Consider the following 15,162-nt stretch of genomic DNA (forward strand, 5'->3'; position numbering starts at 1 on the left):
AAACACCACCTGTCTGCCAGCATGAGACACCCTCTGTCCCTGCCTTGTGCCACAGTGAATATCACACCCAATTTTAAACCAAGGCAGCGTTTGGCCTTGGTGGTTCTCAGTCAGGCATGGGTGTAATGGTAATGGTAAATATGGGTGTAACAATCCTGAAATCTACACCAAAAATCAAACGGTCACAAAATTGTTCAGGTATGGAGAAAATGGACAAACTGCCAGCAATAAAGACTTTTTTTTTTCGTTTTGTGTTATTCCTTTCACATATAGTTCCTTATTACAGAGCACTGGACTGGAAAGTGAAAAATAAAACTCAAACCAAGTCTTTTATTCTGTGATATTAAATGGAAAATGAATCAAACAGAATAGGTTTCCACTAAGATAACGCTATATGTAATGAAAGTGCCCTCACATACACAGCCTCTCCTCCTCTCTCGTGGGTTCTCTGTGTCTGGTCGCTGATGTCCTCGCCTTTCATACCAAAGACTTGTGTTTTCTTCCCAATGTTCTGTTATAAAACTATAAATACACCTGTTTTGGTAAATTTAAAAAATAATTTAATGCCAGACCATGAACAGTATGTAGATTGAATAATCCAGCTCAAGATCTGAGCCAAAACTGAGGTGTGAATTGAGCCATGATCAAAGGAGAATTGTCACACTATTAATTGTGATATAACCATTCTAATGCTGCAGGTCAGGTCAGGTGAAGTACCTGCAATAGTTTGACGTGTCAAGCACTTCAACATGGTGTTGAGTCAGCATGTGTGGAGCATCACTGCCCTCAAGTGACTAGAAAGGAGTATGAGTCCCTATGCTGGCAACATCCGTAAAGATAGATCAGGTCATGTTAAAAATACACAGTGGATAAAAGTATTTGATTCCAGCCAAGAAAGAATTTAGTTTTTTGCTAAAACTGAATAATCTGAAAACTATAAAGAAATTCTACTATCCTGTAATTCATTAGCACAAATGGTGCGTTCAATTAAACTTTATGAAACTAGATGGTAGAGATTAAGAGAAGGAATATGCTAGCACTTAATACTCTTCTCCCTCATCGTCGTCTACCACGCTGTCAGCGCCCACCTCCTCATAATCCTTCTCCAGAGCTGCCATGTCCTCTCTGGCCTCGGAGAACTCTCCCTCCTCCATACCCTCACCCACGTACCAGTGAACAAAGGCACGCTTAGCGTACATCAGATCGAACTTGTGGTCGAGCCGAGCCCAGGCCTCTGCAATAGCAGTGGTGTTGCTCAGCATGCACACAGCCCTCTGGACCTTGGCCAGATCTCCACCAGGAACCACAGTGGGGGGCTGGTAGTTGATGCCAACCTTGAAACCAGTGGGGCACCAGTCCACAAACTGGATGGTGCGCTTGGTTTTGATGGCGGCAATGGCAGCGTTGACATCTTTGGGCACCACGTCACCACGGAACAGCAGGCAGCAGGCCATGTACTTGCCGTGGCGAGGGTCACATTTCACCATCTGATTGGCTGGCTCAAAGCAAGTATTTGTGATCTCAGCCACTGAGAGCTGCTCGTGGTAAGCCTTCTCGGCAGAGATGACTGGAGCATAGGTGGCCAGGGGGAAGTGGATACGGGGGTATGGCACCAAGTTGGTCTGGAACTCTGTCAGATCAACATTGAGGGCACCATCAAAGCGGAGGGAAGCAGTGATGGAGGACACAATCTGACCAATCAGCCTGTTCAGGTTGGTGTAAGTAGGACGCTCGATATCGAGATTCCTACGGCAGATATCGTAGATGGCCTCGTTATCTACCATGAAGGCACAGTCAGAGTGCTCTAGGGTGGTGTGGGTGGTCAGGATGGCGTTGTAGGGCTCCACCACAGCGGTGGACACCTGGGGAGCTGGGTAGATGGAGAACTCCAGCTTGGACTTCTTGCCGTAGTCGACAGACAGACGCTCCATCAGCAGGGAGGTGAAACCAGAGCCGGTGCCACCGCCAAAGCTGTGAAACACCAGGAAGCCCTGAAGACCAGTGCACTGATCAGCCTGAGGACAGAGAGGAAGAGATGACAACCAGGCATGAGTTACTTCATTCAATAATTTAATTCGTATATACATTTTATACTAGCTGCTTTGAATTCACCCACCAGTTTGCGGATCCTGTCCAGAACCAGGTCAATGATCTCTTTGCCGATGGTGTAATGTCCACGGGCGTAGTTATTGGCAGCATCCTCCTTGCCTGTGATCAGCTGCTCAGGGTGGAACAGCTGGCGGTAGGTACCACTGCGCACCTCATCTATGCAAACAACATTACGTTAGTTTTGCTTTAAAGATTTTTTCATTTTCCTACATTATTGTTCAGCGAGCGGTGATGACACTTACCGATGACAGTGGGCTCCAGGTCCACAAAAACAGCTCTGGGGACGTGCTTTCCGGAACAAGTCTCACTGAAGAAGGTGTTGAACGAATCGTCTCCTCCTCCAATGGTCTTGTCACTGGGCATCTGTCCGTCCGGCTGGATCCCATGTTCCAGGCAGTAAAGCTCCCAGCAGGCATTGCCGATCTGGACACCAGCCTGACCAACGTGCACCGAGATACACTCACGCTGTGGAAGTGAGATGGAAAAGCCATTTATTTGGTGACCTCATTTTTGACTTATTATCCAAAAATTACATTGTTAGACCTGCTCTTCAACTAACGTAAAGTTACCTGGGGGAATATGACTTCATGATTTAGGACTGTGATTTCAGCAATACTGGAATTTTAGTATAGAACATTAAAAATATTTAATCGTTCCATCAGTCAGCTATGTAATTTGTCCCTTGCAACAAATGAATCACACTTGAGAGAATTCTTAACATGGTTAATGCTTTAGAGAGCCAAGTTGAACTTGAAGTCAGAGTTTTCACTGTCACTTGCATAGCTCTCTTAACCTAGTTACATTAAGGTAACTTATGCAGAAGTCAGGCCAGGTTATGTTTAGAGTTTTGGTTTAAGGGAATTTGAATGCATCACTGATGTCATTTTTCTTCTGAAGTAACACCTTTTATATGCAACCTGCTAAACCACATCCTACCAACAAAGGACCAGTCACAGAAATTTGCCTGTATTCAGGAAAGTCAGCTTTATGTTTTTTTATCATTTGCATCTGATTTGAGAAGTCGGTGCTTAACTGTTCCATTTTGGTGCAGAAGAGTCGAATGATGCACCAAACTTGCCTGTTGTGTAAGCGCTCACAGACCCTGCAGAAGGATCATAACCACTGTCTGATCATCATCTCCGACTCAGGCTTTAGGTTTTGTAGAACCAACTAAGTCAAAGGTTGGAGAACATAGTCTGCAGTACATCCTCCGCTCTCTCACTCTTCAGTAGTGACATCAGTTTTTGGTTTTGTCTCAGCTTTAACTTTCTTTAAACCCTCTTACATCAGAAACATTTTCGTCATAAATTAGCAGGCAGACACCGGAAAGAGATCACATCGATCACGGGAGAGAGACGGATAGATGGCAGCGTGTGCGCATCTTTTTGCGTATTTGGGGAGCGCACCCGCGCGCTATGGTCGCTGTGGCGAGAGCAATCTACAGGAGATGGCGACAGATTCAGGACGTTCAGAATGTGTGGGATCTTAAAAATTCCGCCCGCTATTTGCCGCTTTCTATAGTCCGAAATCGCTACTCCAATTTAGCCTGTCCGCTACTCATGTGGTCACCTGAGGTCTTTTACGCTCTGAACTAACAACCCTTTAGAAATATGTCGCATGTGAGCCAGGACAAGACAATCTTTTGTGTCAAGAACAAACATGTGCACATCAGAGTTCAGCAAAGCAAACACAGCTGTAGACGATGAAAGACTTCTTTACAAAAAAGTAGCCCATACACGCCCAAAAACATTAAAGACATGAGAAGAAGAAGAACAATCGAGCTTCAAGTGAGTCGGTTTGTTTGTAGTCTGCGGCCGCAGGTTCATAAAGGCCAGGATCCTTCAAAGAGTTGTTAGTCATGGGAATGCTTCAGCCTGAAAGCAGGATGACCTGTTGACACCTGGCTCAGTGCGCGCACAAGAAGCCGGAAACGGACACAAGCAAATAACTTGAATTTTGGATGCGTCCTGTCATATCGCACCAAAAGTACAGTCAGGACAGCGTAGTCTGGTTAACAGTGTGAAATTTATCCTTTTAAAAATCAAATTTGAGTTACTAAATCCTGCTGATACTTCCGGCTAATCTCAGTTAACGGTCTGCCACCTGATTATTGACTATTTCAGTAATGATTTTTGATTAAATCGACATTTAATAAGAGAAAAAAAATTTACTCACCATGTTTCCTGAAGTCAAGAAGTTTCAGAGCCGGAATGAGGAAAAGGAGGAGAAATTAGTTAATTCCTACAAACAGGCTTTTATGAATCCTGTGTAAGAGATAAATGACCAGCTCCTGCTACACAGTGGCTTTTATAACCGCAGATCCTCCGGAAACGGTCTGCTGGATCTGATTGGTTTGATGTCGCATGAGAGCTGCGCCTATTGGTTAAAATGGACCAGACGGTAGGGTGGAGATCTCTGCAGGTGCTTTCTTACGATTTCTTAAATATTTGTGGAGTACAAAATGGTTTTAACAACTTGTTAGGGCTTTTTCATTATATGAAGAATGGATATGTTACACTTTCATATGAACATTTGGCTTTTATTGACTTCAGAATTATAAAGAGACATTATGAAGATCTAACATCTGGGCTTAATGGATCTGGTCACTTGCAACTTATTTGCAAAGAACACTGATTCGTCCAACCAGAAGGTTTTGCACTAAGTTGTCCAAGAGATGCCAGGAACGGAAGAAAGGAGTCCTGATAGTGGGATCTGGAACTTCTATTCTCAGGTTTGTGTGCACCTCTACCTCAAACCTCAATAAAAGCTCTGATCCAGAGCAGTTTTAAATAATAGCCTTGAGCTAGAGAAAAGTATGTTGGAAGTTGATTGGTCACCAATCCTTGAATTTTGCTGATTTTTTTTGTTCCAGGCTGACTTCAGCCACCTTCTCACTCCTCTTCTAACAGAGATACCCACAGCACGCAGGTGTGAAACTAAAGATGGGCAACAATACTGCCATTGTGGCTGTTGTTCAGGATTATGTGAAAAGGTTGGAAATTCAGTGGAAAGGTACTAATGATGCAGATTAGGTAATTGGGTTATTGCCTGGAAAAGAAGCTAGATGAGGTTGAAAAACAGCAACAAGGATGTGAGAAAACAGGTTATGGAAATCGCCTCATTTGCTGTTTCAGGTATGTTTAAAAGGGTCTTTGTTCCCCATCATCTGAATGTTACCGATACACTTTCCAAACTATTTAAATAGGTTTTATGGTTGAAAGAACTTAAAATAAACATCTGCACTAAGTTACTCCAGTAAAAAAATATCAAAGCTCAGGCTTAGTGCTAATACAGTCATAAGGATCACTAGTATGACTGAAGACACTGATCCTACTGTTATAGTAAAAGCAGTCATCCGTCAGCTCATGCAGCTTTAATGCATGATCTGGAAAATGGGGTGAGAAATTCTGCAGTGTGACTCCAACTTTTCTAGTATGTGGTGAATTGATTTAGCCACTTGAATGCTTGTAGTTAAGAATATCTGTTCGTCAGATAGTTTAAAGTCGGTTATTTATCCTTCAGTTGAATTTGTTGTGTAGCCTGTAAATGTGGCCAAATTAGAAGTTTATTGAAGCCTCCTGCAGTAGACCTGCTGTTTTAAATATAATGTAAATCCAATGGGTTTTTCTGCTTTGCATCTTTGTTTATAACCTCTCTTTTATGGATCTGTTACGTGACTACAAGTATAGCTTTGAACATCAGAGTTACATGTTTCTTTTATTTGTATTCATTTTATTTCAATTAATTTTAGTTTCCACAGCAGATTGAGTCATTCTGTTTCATTTTTATTAATTGAAAATATTCAGTTTCACTGTTAGCTTTATATTTTAATGGGTATATAAACATTTTCAGGTTATGTAGACATCCTTGTCTCAATAAACTGATTTACAAATTTGACCTCATCAAAGACCAAAAATAAGATTTAGTGTTTATTTTATTTTGGTTAATCTTGTAAGTGTATTATCATTTTAGTTAACCTTTTTTATAGTTTGTATTTTTGTTCATTCTTTTTCTAACACCTAGTTTCAGTTTTTACTTCACTTTTAGTTCCTATAATAACCTCCTGCACATAATGGACTTGAAACAGTCAATTGATGTGAGCCAAATGAAAGTTGGGTTCCCGCCCAGTGCTTATGCTCTGGCACTGCCCGTGCATGAAGGGCTTCTCTCAACGCAGATGTCCTTGGCTGGTGGACGATCTAACTTATCAGGACATACAGTGTGGAATCAGATTTTGGCCTCTTGTCAAGCAGGGGTGCACCGAGGGGAAGGAATGCCAGGTGGCAGGGTGTTGTTATTGACAGCATGACATTTCCTGCATGATGATGAATCAATTACTGTACACCTACATTTTGGTTACCCCACATTCTGCCTTTAGGCCTCTTTTTGGTGGCGTTACACGTCCACTTCACAGGTTTAATAAGAAATAAGTTGTATGAGGCTGCTGACATTCAGTTTTCTATACTTGACAATATTTCATCTCTTACAGTTCCTGACAAACTTATATTGCAGTGTCGGGGATATACATGACAGTATAAAAGAAATCATGCACCATTTTATTAGAAAAATGTTAAAGTCCATAAAGCTAAAATTGCCATTGGAATTCATCTTTTAAATCATTTCTATTACTTGGAGTCTCTGAAATCTGGGCTATTTTCTGCTTTTCTATTTTTTATTTCTCATCCATCCTATAGAAATACGTATGAGCAGAGGTGGAAGCAGACAATATGAACGGGGGCATTTGGCTGAAGTCACTTTGTTATTCCATTAAAAATAAATAATCATCATAAAAAAAGATGCACATTTTAAATCTTATACACATAGAAAAATGTAGGAAAAGTTATGAGAGGGCAAACATATCTGTCTCAGATTACATGCGGAGACAAAGCTGGAGACAAATGGGAGAGATTGTTTTTCCAGAGTACACCACTCGCTAAAACATTTGACTGTGCTCACAGTATCCTCGACACATTTCCATTTTGTTTTGCAATTTTCAAACAGTCATGCTTTAAAAATAGCTGTACGACCTGATGAATGGCACCTTTATTGTTTTATAGATGTGAGGGGTACTTCACAAAGTCTGACCCATCTGCTCATTGTCCTCATCAGTCATGGTGGTTAACAATTCACTGTAATTAAACTGAGCTCACGCTGCAACAACTTATCAGTTACGGGATTGTTTAAGTTTCATTACAAAACTGTATGAACTGGCATAACTTAGTTGAGGTGTATCGGTAGAATTCAGCTGAGGTGCACAGTGACTTTTGTGGGCATAAGCCTGGATTGCCACTTCAGTAATGAGAAGCACAGTACCTCACTGGTACAGACAAATCATGAACTGAAATTGATAAAACAAGTGGAGCACTAACAACGCGAGTGGATAAGCTTCAACATGTTGATTCAGAACATCTGTGGAGCATCACTGCCCCCAAGTGACTAGACTTTCAAACACTGTTAGTGACCACACAAGACACCTGTTAGATTATATTAAACCACAGTGGGTGTTGCAGGGTTTGGGATGTAGAGCCTCTACAGATGGATGCTGATGAGATGAAAAATGTGAGATCAAGTTATTAGATCTTTATTAAGTGGGGAATTTTGAAAGGTTAACATTATGATTGTTCTGACCTAAAACAAAAGGCTCAACCCTTTGTGTGATGCATGGGCTTTGCAGATTTTTGGCTTCTAAAGTGGTGCGTACCAGAAAGGATTACAGCATCATGTGAGCACTTTGATTCCACACAAGTTAGATTAAGCTCTAATAACTGAAATTCTAAATTAGAGAATTTGATATCCAGGGCCCTTTATAGTATTTTAAAAAAGAAAATAAGACAAATTGCAGTCATTGAACAAACTTTATTTATGACAGCAATAAATGGCACAGGAACATTAATTCATTTAATACTCTTCTCCCTCATCATCCTCTCCCAAGCTATCAGTTCCCACCTCCTCATAATCCTTCTCCAGAGCTGCCATGTCCTCTCTGGCCTCGGAGAACTCTCCCTCCTCCATACCCTCACCCACGTACCAGTGAACAAAGGCACGCTTAGCGTACATCAGATCGAACTTGTGGTCGAGCCGAGCCCAGGCCTCTGCAATAGCAGTGGTGTTGCTCAGCATGCACACAGCCCTCTGGACCTTGGCCAGATCTCCACCAGGAACCACAGTGGGGGGCTGGTAGTTGATGCCAACCTTGAAACCAGTGGGGCACCAGTCCACAAACTGAATGGTGCGCTTTGTTTTGATGGCGGCAATGGCAACGTTGACATCTTTGGGCACCACGTCACCACGGAACAAAAGGCAGCAGGCCATGTACTTGCCGTGGCGAGGGTCACATTTCACCATCTGATTGGCTGGCTCAAAGCAGGCGTTTGTGATCTCAGCCACTGAGAGCTGCTCGTGGTAAGCCTTCTCTGCAGAGATGACTGGAGCATAGGTGGCCAGGGGGAAGTGGATACGGGGGTATGGCACCAAGTTGGTCTGGAACTCTGTCAGATCAACATTGAGGGCACCATCAAAGCGGAGGGAAGCAGTGATGGAGGACACAATCTGACTGATCAGCCTGTTCAGGTTGGTGTAAGTAGGACGCTCGATATCGAGGTTCCTACGGCAGATATCGTAGATGGCCTCGTTATCTACCATGAAGGCACAGTCAGAGTGCTCTAGGGTGGTGTGGGTGGTCAGGATGGCGTTGTAGGGCTCCACCACAGCGGTGGACACCTGGGGAGCTGGGTAGATGGAGAACTCCAGCTTGGACTTCTTGCCGTAGTCGACAGACAGACGCTCCATCAGCAGGGAGGTGAAACCAGAGCCGGTGCCACCGCCGAAGCTGTGGAACACCAGGAAGCCCTGAAGACCAGTGCATTGATCAGCCTGAGGACAGAGAGGAAGAGATGACAACCAGGAATGAGTTACTTCATTCAATAATTTGTGTATACATTTTATACTAGCTGCTTTGAATTCACCCACCAGTTTGCGGATCCTGTCCAGAACCAGGTCAATGATCTCTTTGCCGATGGTGTAATGTCCACGGGCGTAGTTATTGGCAGCATCCTCCTTGCCTGTGATCAGCTGCTCAGGGTGGAACAGCTGGCGGTAGGTACCACTGCGCACCTCATCTATGCAAACAACATTATGTTAGTTTTGCTTTAAAGACTTTTTAATTTTCCTACATTAGCGTTCAGCGAGTGGTGATGACACTTACCGATGACAGTGGGCTCCAGGTCCACAAAAACAGCTCTGGGGACGTGCTTTCCAGCTCCAGTCTCGCTGAAGAAGGTGTTGAACGAATCGTCTCCTCCTCCAATGGTCTTGTCACTGGGCATCTGTCCGTCCGGCTGGATCCCATGTTCCAGGCAGTAAAGCTCCCAGCAGGCATTGCCAATCTGGACACCAGCCTGACCAACGTGCACCGAGATACACTCACGCTGTGGAGACGAAAAAAAAGGAGTCATTCATTTGTCATCCATTCTATTTTTTAATCCCAATAGTAGCTGAAAGCTACTCATCACATGTTGAGGCCGTCTCTGGAACTAATGAGGAGACATGAGGAAGAAAATAAGGCTCTTTGTTAGCAGTGGGATGCCACAGTCATGACTCCCCTGAGGCTGATAACGTCTGAGCCCTTTAGAAATATCACATGTACATCAAGCAAAGCAACAAGCAAATCTTTTGTGTCTAGAACAAACATTTTCACATCAAACCAAACAAAAGACACAAAAAAACCCATAAAACTTTAAGTGAGCTGCTTCTGTTTGCCGAGTCTGTGGCTTCAATTTCACAAAGTCCGGGCCTCTTCAGAGAGGCGCTAATCAGAGGAATGCTGCAGGCTGACCTTTGCCAACTAGGTCAATGTGCTCATGAAAAGCCGGAAACAGACAGACGGGGAGGAACTTGAATTTGGGTTGTGCCCCGTCACGCTACACCAAAAAAACACTAAAAGTCGGTTGAACACTGGGGTTCGTTAGCAGCCTGATATGATAGCTTCTTATAGCTAATAAAGTACAACGGCTGAACTTAATGACCCTTTCAGCTGATTTGAATTACCGGCTACCACGTGATATAACTTCAGTTTGAACTTAATTGTAGGAAAAGACAAAAAAAACTTAACACTCACCATGTTTTCTTGTGTTGATAAGTTTGAGGATTAAAATGAAGAATAGGAAGTGAGAAAAACGTTAGCTCCCACAAATAGGCCTTTATGAGTCCCGTGTAAGAGGCAACTGATGTGTCGCCTCTGGGCGGGGCTTTTTATACTCGCTCACCCGCCGGAAACGCTCCGCTGAATCTGATTGGGTCACGTCACATGAGCCCTATTCCTATTGGTTAGGTTGTAAGCGTCACGTTCAGCCTGACACGGCACAAACTTTTCAGGAAGGTGAGGCAATCCCAGCTGCCAGCAGTGTTTCAGGCAGGAAGTGTGCTTTTTTATCCCAATGATTTCACATTTAAGTTTTTATTGTCTGTTTTCACTCATACTTTACAGCATCTACCAAATATGATCGGATACATTGTAAGAGAAAGACATGGCAATTAAAGGAAACAGAGAAAAAGATATGTTTTCACGAGGAAAAAAACTTTTAACCCCTATTTGGAAGCAAATGAAGGTTTTAGGCGGTTTTTTAATATAACTGGTGATTCTATACGTGCCTGGAGGAGATTCATCCCGGCTACAGAATGGTGAGACTTGCCTCTTGGAGGGTGGGATATACCTTGAGTTCCCCAGTCCTGCTTTATTTAGTTAAATGACATTCAGTGAGTATTATGAGCACAATATAGAGTGTTGGGAGAAGTATTCAAATAAAGAAAATGACACTTAGAAATCCACTCCAATAGACTCCCTCAAAAATAAGGGCAGCATTATTATCAGCAAAATTTAAAACAATAAAAACCTTTTGTAAGGAAAAAAATACTTGTCATCAAATATGACATTATTACTTAACCAGACCTGATGCATTTTGATGCTGCGGGCTTGTTTTTAAATATCTGTGTACCTCTAAACAATTTCGATTTATGTCTCCCAACCTGGTGCTCGGGGCCCAAAGAGTCACAAGCAAGATTTATTTATAGAACACATTTCAAAACAGCAGCTTTTTCTGCTTTCCACAAAACCAGAAGCCTGAAAACACAAACATACTGACTTAGACAAAAAGTAAACATGGAGGGTAATATTACATTAAGTCTATATTAAGTCTTGAGCCATTCTTTTTTCTTTATGCTTTGTTTCCCCTGAGCTGGGCTTCTTGTAGATTTTTTTTAAGTAACAGTAGTTCTCCTAGAGCTTGAGCAATAATTCTCCAGACTTTCCTGAAGGTCTTTCAAAGTTTTTCTTTGGGCACTGGCTGTTTTTTCACTCACATTCAGTCCAGTTCATGTATCTTATTTTCCTTTATTTATCCAGTTGGCCGATAGGGGAGCAACAGTTACAACAAATACAAATACCTGATCAATTTCAGAGGAATTTCTGTTTGTTTATTAACCCACTTACAACTGACCTGTGAGGATTCAAGCATATCGAAGTAACTCACTTATTATTTGTTCCAGTTTCAGTGGGGAAATCTATAGAAAATGCCAATGATTTTCACTTAGAAAGATATAATATGGTATTTATCACCAACAGGTGATTCCCATAGAGTTAGCTGAATATTTAGCAAATGTGTTTTTAAAAAATTATAGGAACTGGACAAGTGGTAGACAAAAGAAGAAAAAGCATGCTTAAAAACTGGCAAACTGAATAAAAATGTCTGAGTTTAGAGAAAACTACTATCTAAAATGGCTCCAAGACACTGCTTCTTTGTCAAGGGTAGCAAGCATAAAAGACTGAAAATCATTATACAACTTTACTAAAAAAAATTCCATCTGACCACTTTAGGAATGAGCTGATATTTTAACTATTAGCATATTTAATGAAATGCATGCAAAATATTTTTATACTATATGAATATTTAGGTCCCAAACCTAAATTTAGGTACTTTAAGATGATGTCTTCTAAGTTGCATTTTTGCCTTTTCAGTGAGTCTTCATTACTTTTAAAGGGAGAAGACGTGAAAATGTCAAGCTTGAAAATCACATCTAAGTTCTGTTTAAAATTACAATTACATTTACAACCCCCATTCCACAAATCTCAAATTTTAAAGGCAAGTGAAAAAGAGCTAGAATTTTATTTTGACCTAGAAGAAGTCGCAGCTACAGCAGTGGCATTGTGTCAGAGCAAGCAAAGCAAAGCAAAGTAAGCAGTGCTTTGTTCAGTTAGTTCAGTTCAGCAGTTCAGTTAAATAATTAAAAAAATAGGCAGGCAGAAATTAAAATGTCCCAAAGTGAAAGCAAAGTGTCTGCGTCTACCCTGTGTTATACTGCCATCTTGTGGCACAGTCGCTTCCTGCTGTTTAATAAACTGAACAGACAAAGGCTCCACAAACACTTTCAGATTAGTATTAGTATCTCGAACTTACTTTTTCATTAATATTTGTAATCCTCCTGTGAATACTGACAGTTAACCATGTCACACACTGCTCAAGCCTTTTAAATCAGCTGTAATTTTTATGTATTGATATATTTTATTATGCTTTTTAATCCTTTAATCAAGTAGTTGAGCTGCTTTTCTGAGCTCAATAAAAGCTGTTATGGAGGTATGTATTCCTCACAGGACAGCCGCTACAAACATGTTATGTTATAGAATATGATAAATCACTGTAGATAAAACAGAATATAAACGGTTAAAAATGAGCTCGACATCTTAACATCAGTATTAATCCCTATAACACGAACAGGCATCATTTTTCATCGGAATAATTACTTTATGTACAATTTGTCTGTAATGCAATCATGCCAAAAAAGATAATAGGCTCTTGAAAGTTCTCATGCTTGTTTTATGCTTGAGCTGTGATAGCGGGAAGGCAGGTAGGCAGGTATGCTGAGAGTGTTTGCTGTCGATGGAGGCAGTGTGGAAAAACATGTGTTACAGCCGGTCTACTCTTGTTTGTTGGTCCATCAGCCATCTGCTGAGAACAGCGACGTGATAACGTGCAAGGATCTGCAGAGGAAATAAGTATTGAAAACTGTCCACCGCAGCCACTGTTTGTACTTTTCATGCTTTAATTTTTTATCTTTAACATTCGTTTTATGTTTCATCCTTTCCCAGTCCGCTGTTGCTCCCTCCCCCTTTCCGGCCCATTGGAAAGTCATTCAGCACTCAATTCAGTTATGTGCAGTGGGAAACACATTAGTGGTGTGTAAAAACCCCTTTTCATCCACTGTACACAGACAGACACGTTACTAGGACCATAAATCACGCTTGAATCTTCACATATCGGGTGATAAGACGAGGTCTTAAAAGCAGGTAAATGCAACCTCAGATGAACGACACATCATTTATTTAACAAAAACTGAAAAACTACAGATTGTTTGGAAGGCGCTGCCATGACATCACAGCTTATGTTAGTATCTGAACTGTAACAGCCCTTTGGACAAACAAGACCAAAGTGGAGATGTTTGGCTACGATGCACACAATCGTGTTTGGCAAAAAGAGTAAATCAGCACAAACATTAACTGTCAGCACGGCGGTGGAGGAGTGATGATTTGGGCTTTGCAGTCATTGAGTCGCCCATGAGCTCCTCAGTATATCAAAGTATTCTAGAGTCAGATGTAAGGCCGTCTGTCTGACAGCTGGGCTTGGCTGAAACTGGGTCATGCAGCAGAACAAAGTTCCCAAACACAGCAGCAAATCTATATGAAAATGGCTGAAGAAGAAAAGAATGCAGATTTTGCAGTGGCCCAGTTTAAGTCAAGGTCTCTACCTACTGGAAATGCTATGGTGGGATTTTTAAAAAGCTGTGCAATAACAAATACCTGCTAACCTAAATTACCAACGAAGCACTGTAATAAAGACGAGTGGACCAAAATTCCTCCACATTGAATCAAGACACCAATCGAGTCATACGGAAAATGATTACTTCCAAGTTACTGCTGCTAAACGTGCTTCTCTGAGTTACTGAATCATATACCTCACTCAAGTTTTTTTACAGGTCTAGAAAATCCTGTGAAAAACTTTCCTTTTCACGACTATAAAAGATAAACCTGGTATCAAATTTTAGGTAAAAACGAAGAACTTTTATATGATAACTCAATGCGACGAGCCATCAATCCCACATAATGTACTCTTACTTTTAAACATAAGCAGGGCGTTGGTATTGGTGCAAATTTAATATTGAAACTATATCCTATGATACTGATGCTTAAATGTAGTTACAGAAAATCATTCTGAGCAAAAATAAGATTTTGTTTGTAGATTTTGCCACTTGGAGTGGGTGTGAAATGTATTTTGTTGATGTTTGTAACAGAGCATAAATGTGCTTTTCAGCCCTGAACATTTCATGTGGATATCTCCTGTACTTCAGAGGTTGTGGGGCTAAAAATCCTGGAAAAAAATGTTCACCTAACCTTATTTATGTACTTTGTACCTTTTGTAACTCCAGATGTTTTTATAAGGTCAGGATAAGACGTTGCTTGGCTTCATTAGATACAATAGTAAAGTAGGAGGTCAGGTGAGAGTGCTGCCCATCTGAGGTTCCTCTTATAGTTTAATCTTATAGTTCCTGTGTGGACTTACCAGACCTACAGCTGTCAGTTCAGTACTTTTATTTTAGTTGTAGTGGAATACTTTTGGCTGCAGCCTTATTTTCCATGAGGTTGTCACAGCAGATGGATCCACATATTGGCTTTAGCCCAAATTTTACACCGGGTGCACTTCCTGACACAACCTTCAGGCTTGGGAGACTAGAAGCACACTAGCTTGTGACACTATCAGGCTGGGTTTGTGTCTCCTTCCAGTCTCACACCATGGCTCTATTGTGAGTTGAAGGTTTCAGTTTAACAGTTCATACTATTTTACAGCTTAATTTTGAAGACCGCACTGTAAACCTCAGGATCCTCATTGGTCAAATGATTTGTCACAGTGCAAGGATTCCTAAACTGTGGGCTGGAGCCCCCTGGTGGACCATAAAGGTACTGCAGGCGGGCAACAGCCAAGTTATATATTTACATAAACATATTTA

At 41.5% G+C, this 15,162-nt stretch overlaps 2 protein-coding genes across 3 annotated transcripts; both read right to left on the reverse strand.

Moving 5' to 3' along the window:
• Window positions 1-948: 948 nt before the first annotated feature.
• Window positions 949-10,327, reverse strand: LOC102776200 (tubulin alpha-1C chain-like). Its single transcript, XM_087833816.1, has 4 exons — window positions 10,226-10,327; window positions 2,352-2,574; window positions 2,117-2,265; window positions 949-2,015 (listed from the first exon to the last, which is right to left on the reverse strand). The coding sequence occupies exons 1-4, from the start codon at window positions 10,226-10,228 to the stop codon at window positions 1,041-1,043; spliced, it is 1,350 nt and encodes a 449-aa protein (XP_087689942.1). The 5' UTR covers window positions 10,229-10,327; the 3' UTR covers window positions 949-1,040.
• Window positions 7,946-10,352, reverse strand: LOC148097025 (tubulin alpha-1C chain-like). Of its 2 annotated transcripts, XM_087833815.1 has the most exons (4): window positions 10,226-10,352; window positions 9,314-9,536; window positions 9,079-9,227; window positions 7,946-8,982 (listed from the first exon to the last, which is right to left on the reverse strand). In XM_087833815.1, the coding sequence occupies exons 1-4, from the start codon at window positions 10,226-10,228 to the stop codon at window positions 8,008-8,010; spliced, it is 1,350 nt and encodes a 449-aa protein (XP_087689941.1). In that variant the 5' UTR covers window positions 10,229-10,352; the 3' UTR covers window positions 7,946-8,007. The 2 variants fall into 2 exon arrangements, with proteins under 2 accessions (XP_087689941.1, XP_087689940.1); XM_087833814.1 differs by having other exon boundaries at window positions 7,946-9,227.
• Window positions 10,353-15,162: the final 4,810 nt, after the last annotated feature.

This window comes from Neolamprologus brichardi, chromosome 20 (genome assembly GCF_056152115.1).
Source record: "Neolamprologus brichardi isolate AB-2024 chromosome 20, ASM5615211v1, whole genome shotgun sequence".
Taxonomy (NCBI): Eukaryota; Metazoa; Chordata; class Actinopteri; order Cichliformes; family Cichlidae; genus Neolamprologus; species Neolamprologus brichardi.

Excerpts from the sequence above, each read along its gene's own strand:
- LOC102776200 (XM_087833816.1), bottom strand. Across the intron at positions 2,266-2,351 it reads CCTGGAGCCCACTGTCATCG|ATGAGGTGCGCAGTGGTACC; the intron begins GTAAGTGTCATC and ends TTGTTTGCATAG. Across the intron at positions 2,016-2,116 it reads TGGACAGGATCCGCAAACTG|GCTGATCAGTGCACTGGTCT; the intron begins GTGGGTGAATTC and ends CTCTGTCCTCAG.
- LOC148097025 (XM_087833814.1), bottom strand. Across the intron at positions 9,228-9,313 it reads CCTGGAGCCCACTGTCATCG|ATGAGGTGCGCAGTGGTACC; the intron begins GTAAGTGTCATC and ends TTGTTTGCATAG.